Source organism: Bombus fervidus, chromosome 12 (genome assembly GCF_041682495.2).
Source record: "Bombus fervidus isolate BK054 chromosome 12, iyBomFerv1, whole genome shotgun sequence".
NCBI lineage: Eukaryota > Metazoa > Arthropoda > Insecta > Hymenoptera > Apidae > Bombus > Bombus fervidus.
In genome coordinates this window covers 5222153-5230021 of record NC_091528.1, presented here as the reverse complement: position 1 = coordinate 5230021, position 7869 = coordinate 5222153, and the positions used below count along the sequence as shown (strand labels likewise).

The 7869-nt window shown below is 29.2% G+C and overlaps 1 protein-coding gene across 1 annotated transcript; it reads right to left on the bottom strand.

Moving 5' to 3' along the window:
• Nucleotides 1-2136: 2136 nt before the first annotated feature.
• On the bottom strand, nt 2137-4540 carry LOC139993209 (abscission/NoCut checkpoint regulator). The gene is made up of 6 exons (XM_072014715.1): nt 4080-4540; nt 3709-3905; nt 3183-3411; nt 2946-3095; nt 2738-2875; nt 2137-2674 (listed from the first exon to the last, which is right to left on the bottom strand). The coding sequence occupies exons 1-6, from the start codon at nt 4125-4127 to the stop codon at nt 2486-2488; spliced, it is 951 nt and encodes a 316-aa protein (XP_071870816.1). The 5' UTR covers nt 4128-4540; the 3' UTR covers nt 2137-2485.
• Between the last annotated feature and the right edge of the window lie 3329 nt (nt 4541-7869).

The following is a 7869-nucleotide window of genomic DNA, read 5'->3' as shown; positions in this document are numbered from 1 at the left end:
ATTGCATAAATGGTTTTAGATTTAACGTATGCATGTATAATAGATTATTACAAGTAATTACAAGTAAAAAATACTTAGTACCTAATACTTACTACCTACAGTAGCACTTACTATAAGTAAGAATATCATTGACAACATTAACTTTTGTATTGCAAATGCAATTTTTTTAGCTTTGCTTTTAGAAATATTTAAATATGTATTATGTATCTCAATACAAGAAAAAATGGACTTCTACCATTAAAGAAAGAAAGAAAAACCAGTTTCTCTATAAAAGTTTGTATAAAATAATTTTAGAAAATTTGTTATAGTTACAATACGAATAAATCATTTAGTTACCAAACAAAATATTTAATATTATAATAATTAAATACAAACAAAATAATAGAATTAATGAGAAAAATTAGAGATATAATGAACAAAAACTAAAATATAAATGTAAGTTGACAATATTGATTTGTAAAATGATTTTGCTAAAGGTTTTGCAAGAGAACTGGTAAATATTGAATTCGAAACAGAGTTTGGCTTGCGTCCAGTGTAATAAACCGAAGCAAAGATGTCACTACGTAAAAGATCATTCTCGAAAAATTTTGGGAATACTTAAAACGCTTTTAATCCAATTTTTATTACTATATAGGGGCAAAGATAAAATGTTCACTTGGACAACGAAATCGACGACAAAGAAATTCTAAATTGAAGAATCCGTATTGTCTCTTACATAAAAAGAAGTCATTTACTATCTATATATGTACATATTCACAAAACTCATATAAAAATGACGATGTGTCTGAAAAATGTGAATATATATGCTCAACCTAAACAAAGGTAAAAAATTATTTAAAATGAGATATTTTTTTCGAAGAACGCAGCTCTTGTAGCGAAAATTCTGGGTACCAACGACCTGCTAACAACAACACCCGCTACATGTATACGCTTTGTCATTGCCAAATTCCTGAGAATTGTTTGAAGTTGTAAAATTTCCTTAAAATATTGCAACCATAACCAATTTAGCCGCAAGCTAACAAGGGAAATTGTTCAGGAAAAATTGGTACATAGTACTTTTTATAATTGCGAAAATCATAAAAGAAATAATAAGGGAAGTTATAAAAAATGGGATAGCTTTTTACGACTTAGGAAATTTAAAATTATAGGTTAGGTTATTTTTTATTTGTTAAAAAATGACTCAAATGGATTTTCAAATTTGTCGCTTTATTAAATCAATATTTAAGTATGACTTGAATAAAAAATGATCACTTTAATGATTTCCTTTTATTTTTATTAAAATTCTTCAGTACGCTTAAAAAGATAATATAAAATAATATATAAAAAGACTCGGTATATACTTTAAATCATTTTTTATTTTTAATAGAATGAAGTATTCAATACTATAGAAAAAGGGCATGAATTACAAATAGCAAAAAATTACCAATTTTCATAAAGCTGCATACATATACAAATTTTAAAAAACATTGTTCATATCAATTTCTTACAATTATACAATTAAGTTTATTTGACTTAAAAATATTAAGCCGTTTTAATTAATTATTCATGACAATTTTTAAATAATAAGAATTTAAAGAAGAAAAAATATTTAAAGATAGATTACACTGTTAAACAAACTGGACGGAAAGAAGAACAAATGGTTTCTTCGTTAGTAACCGAACGTGGTTGAAATCTTGGCACGATAGATGCGTACATGTCATCTAAAAATAGCAGGCCTGCTTAGACTTTGAGAAAAGGTTTTTGCGCCGCGACACAGACCACCTTCGGGAAATCCCCGTGAGGATGTCAGTAAGCATCTTTACTGACATCTAGTCTGGATCGGTGAGTTCACTTTGGTATTTAAACCAAAAAGATAATATTCTTAGAATAAGCAGAAAGAATTGTAACAAGCTACTAAAACAAATTCCAATCTAGAATGAATTACTATCCTATATAGAAAGTTCAAACATTTTTAAATATCGAGATCGATTAATATATATAATATTGAGAATTAATGAATTTAAATATCGATAGCAAGCTATAAATTTAATCGAAGTCCATGTATTTATTTGCTCAACAACTTTGTGGTGAAATTAATAAAGGAAGAGTTCGCTATATGAACAAATAATTTGTTGTTCTTGAAGATTAATTTGTTTCTTAGTAAAAGCGTGAATATCTGTTATTAAATCTGTTAAACTGAGATTGTTACAAAATTATTTACTATGAAAGTAGATATAATGCAACAATAATTTTTAATGACAGGCATTATTAATACAATCACAATCTTGACTTTAAACTTACAGCTTACTATAATTATGTATTATTTATTTTATGTGTATGTGTACTTTGCAAGGAATGCTTCTATTTAAATGACAGTATTCTGATATCAAAATCGCGATGCTGGTTATAAGTATTGTTCGTAAAAATTATACAGAAAGTGTTTTTAGCAATGAAACTGTATGTGAATCATTGCGAAGCGTTTCTCTAAAATTTTTAGCCATTTCATTTAAAATTGATTGCGTCTTGTTGCTGGTTCTCTTTTGTGCATTTTCAACTCCAAGTCGTCGTGATTATCTTCAAAGCATACAGTACAATATAGATCGCCGTGACAACCTAAACATCGCTGTAAATCTTCAGTTTGTTCACACATTACACAGCTAGGTTTTTCATCTTCATCATCAGTATGTTTTGCCTCCTGTTTGTTAAATTTTAATCAGAATACTGTACATAATTATCCATAAAAATCGGTTTCACATACCTCCAGTTCCATTTCTTCCAATTCATTCTCTTCTAAGTCTTTCTCATATTTTTTCTCCAATTCTGCTTCTGCCAAAGCTTTCCCAATTAATTTCTTTGTTACGTGTTTCTCATCATCATTGTCATCATTAGCTGAATGCTAAAATAACAGAAATTTGGTTATACTATTGTTCATCGTACAAACTTATTGCTTATTATTGATTTTATACTTCTATAGGTTTTTCACTAATGCCTTGTAGTGATCTTAGCCTTGCTTGAATTTCGCTAACCGAATCGCTGCCCGAGGATAGTTCCAATTGATTCAAATATTCCTGTATTAAATCGTCTGTTTTCTGTTGGTCTGTTCTGGTATCTACTTGCTGCATTTACAAAGAATAATATACTTGTTTAGATCATACTTAAAACACAATAATTTTATGGTATTCTTTTATTATATATTAACATACATTTATTCTGCGCTGCCTAACATCTGGGTCTTCATCCTTTAGTAATGCTAATCTCCGTTTTATCTCATCTACACTTAAAGCTGTAGTTTTGTCTTCCTCCTTCAATTTTCTTAATCTTTCAACTATCTCTTGATCAGCTGGTTCTAATCCAGTTTTAAATCTATCCCAATGATTTGTATGTTTGTACATTACAATAGGAGGCTTCACAGGGTTCTCCAACAAGTCCAATCTATATAAATCAAGCATATTAAATTATTTTACTTATAATTATTCACAAAAGTATTTGAATACTTGCAGAAATTTATAAATATATATATTATACATCTTATATATATATTGGTTATATATATTTATTATATATTTAATTATATATGTTTGACCAATATAATCATGACAGTAGTGTCTTGTTACAATTATAATGGAATTTTAAAATGTTTTATCTAACATATACAATATATACATAAAAGTTTTCTATGATGACTGTAATTATAAATATTTTCATGCTTATCTTTGAAGAATATATTACTTTTTTGTAATGTCCACTGGAGCCATTGGTTCTTCGTGGCCATTCATTTCGATATTATTATTAAAGCTTGAGGTACTTGTAAAATTATATTTATTAAAGCAACGTCCACAGACCTTTTTCACCCCTCTATCTGGAATATTACATTTATATTTGAGGCACTTACTGCAACATGAAAAACCACAGCCGGGGCAAGCAACCTAAGTAATATCAGAACAATGAAACACAATGGAAAGAAAATTTAAAAGCTATTCTAGTTTCTGATAATCAGATTAAGCTAACTAAAAAAGCTATGTGCAAGAAATGATGTGATGCTATGCTACAACTTAACCTATAAATTGCAAGTGATTCTATTAACAAAAATGATAACTTACTTCTCTTGTGAAGAAGGAAAATTTCGTTTGACAAATATTACAAGACATACTGAATCTACTTTTCAAACTTTAATACGATGTCATCACAAATGTAACAGAAAATTAGTCAACATATTTTATCTTTGAAAATTTCTGACGTACAAACGTTCGAGTTAATAGAAATCGACTACAGTACCAAATTCGAAACTAGATAAGAGAAAGAGAATATATGCTTCATTTTAAACAAAATTATTGTCAAATATTTTATCTCAATTAATTACACGTTATATTGCTAAACAATAAAAGTAATAGATAAAGAAATAAATTTTTGAAATAATGAACATAGGAAAAGAAATTTGTATTTGAGAAATATTTTTTGTCACTATCTTACAGTTTTTCAAGTTGTATCATGTTAATGCCTAACTTCAATCATATTAAATAAATGAAAACCACCAAAGTGTTTATATCTACATTTCACTATTGTTCTTAGGGTTAAACTTTAGGAAGCCAAAAATTATTGACATTATTTCTGCAGCCTTGAAATATTTGACGTATAGAATTCGAAAATATTTATAACAATATATAACTAATGTATTATACTGAGTACATTGTTTATCATCATTTTCATTTTCTTTTCCATGTTCTAATTTTGTTTAATTTTCACCGATTAACTATTGTTTGACTGACTTTGATGGATATTATAAGCTGCTATTATTATTTAAAGGCAGCAAATACAATAATCTGTTCACTAGGCTTAGTTAGTCGATAAGATAGTTCTTTACAAAGTAAATTATTGTTTTAGCTCAACAGCTCTTACTGCTTTTCTTTTCCTATTTTAGTTAACGATACCTAAACTAATTATTAAACGATATCTTTTAAAATAGTGTTCTACTATTACTTATACTGTTATTATATAATTATTAACTATTCTTTTTCAGACATATGATAGGTAAAACTTATCAATTTTCCTTGAAAATAAGAAAAAAATGACCTAATCTTTTATAACGTATGATTTCTAGTTTCTTTAAAACTTTTTAATTAATTCAGCTGCGTCTTCCTCTCTAGATAAGAAAAGAAAAAGATTTGGAAGTATTCCCAACTTTAATTAATAAATTTGTTAATAAATTTGATGACATAATACAGATTATTTGCATCTTTAAAAATACCGTCGATTATATACAACTAATAGGATTGCAACACAATTAATAGCAATATGTTTGTTCATAATGTTTATGAGATATTTGTTTGTTAATTATTGGACTTTAACATTTGGATAATAACCATTTAAGAAAATTAGAAAAGTTAGTAATTGCGAAAATATTGTAGAATCGCAATACTCTTGTTACTGGTATATTATAAAAAGATCTCAATAAACGTTCAATAAAAGTTAATCAAGTGATTAATTAATTAATAGCCCGCCCAGCATTTCTAGAATTACCGATACTAATCTTTTAATGAGGAGTATCGCACGAGGGACTATAACGCAACCTATTATACCTGTTTAAGATTAAATTAATTGTAAGTTTGAATAATTCATCTGTCCTAGTCCCACACTGTCTATCTCTCCTATTGTCGTTCATATCATTTGTCTTTGTCGTACATTGATGCCTTCCTTATTCGGGCCTTACTCTGTCCTTGTCGCAAAATATTGCTTTCCTTGTCTACGAACATGTAATGTGTCGCCATCTACTATCCGTTGCGCCAAGTTGCGGTTCCTACCTCTGCCACCAGATAGCGAAAAACATACGGGTATATACCTGTCCTTGTTGCACACTAATGCTTTCCTTGTCTACGAACGCATAATATGTCGCCATCTACTGCCGGATACACCAAGTTACGGTTCCTACCACTCGTGCTAGATGGCAGCACATGAATTGTTAGTTGACAAGGAAAGCATCAGTGTACAAGGAAGGACAGAGTAGGATGTGAGTGGAACAAGGAAGACATCAATGTGCAACAAGGACAGGTATATACCCCATATGTTTTTCGCCATCTGGTGGCAGGGGTAGGAACCGCAACTTGGCGCAACGGATAGTAGATGGCGACACATTACATGTTCGTAGACAAGGAAAGCATTAGTGTGCAACAAGGACAGGTATATACCCGTATGTTTTCGCCATCTGGTGGCAGAAGTAGGAACCGCAACTTGGCGCAACGGATAGTAGATGGCGACACATTACATGTTCGTAGATAAGGAAAGCATCAGTGTGCAACAAGGACAGGTATATACTCGTATGTTTGTACAGACGATACAGACGATACAGAGGACACTGTAAGAACGAGTGACAATGCGCGACAAGGACGGATGATATGAACAACAATAGGAGAGATAAATAGTGTGAGACTAGGGCAGATGAATTATTCAAACTTACAACTAATTTAAGGCTATTTTTTAAGGCAGGACTATTTTATAAGTTTCTCCTTTCCAAATTTTATGTTAAAGTCCCTCGTGCGATACGCCTCATTAAAGGATTGGAGTTGGTAGTTCTAGAAATGCTGCGCAGGCTATTAAATAATTAATCACTTGATTAACTTTCATTGAACGTGTATTAAAGTCTTTTTATAATATACATACTATATGAAAGTTAAAATTTAACAATATCTTCGATTATTTATCTATCTTACTTAACTAATGTTATAACTGTGTAATACAATATATTTGTTAACTGATCCTTATAAACTATTTATATAAACTTTAATTTATTCTTTTATATTTAATTTTTACATGGTAATATAATACCAACAATGTGTTTTATAATATATTGAGATATGTATGTATATGTATAACATTTATTTTAAGAGTGTATAAAATATATGAAACAATTTGCGGCACGTCTTTCGTCTTTTTATCTTTGACAAGAAATTCGTGTAATTTGATGAAAATTTGATGAAACAAAATAAATTATTATTCTAAATAAGCAGCGCTAACTGTTTCCCCCTTCCCATTATGGTTAATGATCTTTGAAGTAATTGTTACAAATTTTCTTTTAAAATAGTATTATATTATTATTTATACTGTTATTATATAATTATTTATTACCAATTTTTAAGATGTTTCAAGTGAAACTTATTAGCTATTCTTTAAGACTTTAAAATAAGATGATTATCTTTTATAATGTAAGTAACTTTTAGTTTGTCTAAAATTTGTTAAATTCATCTTTATTTTTATTTCAGAATAACAAGAAGATTTATAGCTATTCGTAACTTCAATTGAAGAATTTCTTAATAAAATTCATGACAATATGAAAAGATACTTTTATTTTTAAAGATGTTACCAGTAAAGTATAACTAATTGAGTTGGAATAGGACGCACTTAGATGCAATAGAGAGACTATTCTTGGAATACTTTTTGGTTAACCATTGGTCTTTAACATATGATAATTAGTTTGGATAATTATTACTTAAGAAAATTAGCAGAATGGATTATTAGGGCATTAATCAACAGCGTCTCATCAAAGGCAATAAGAAGGTCAAGGACTTTCTGCAATTATTTAATATATATTAATTACATAATTATTATAATTATCAAATATGTAGTATATACATAAAAGATTTATTTCTGCATTGTTCCCAAGAAATGGCTTTCGTATCGTCTGACCATGTCTCACCTTCCTTGTCGCATATTATCACCCCCTTTGCCTAAGTGGTGTGTGTATATACACATACATAAATGCGCGCGTGCGCACTCACACACACACACACACACACACATGTTTGTCGGAGATGAAAGGACATCGGGGCCTTTCTTTCGGAATGTTTGGGAAAGTCCCCAATACTTTAGTCTAGACTTTTTATGATAGCCGTACTTTAA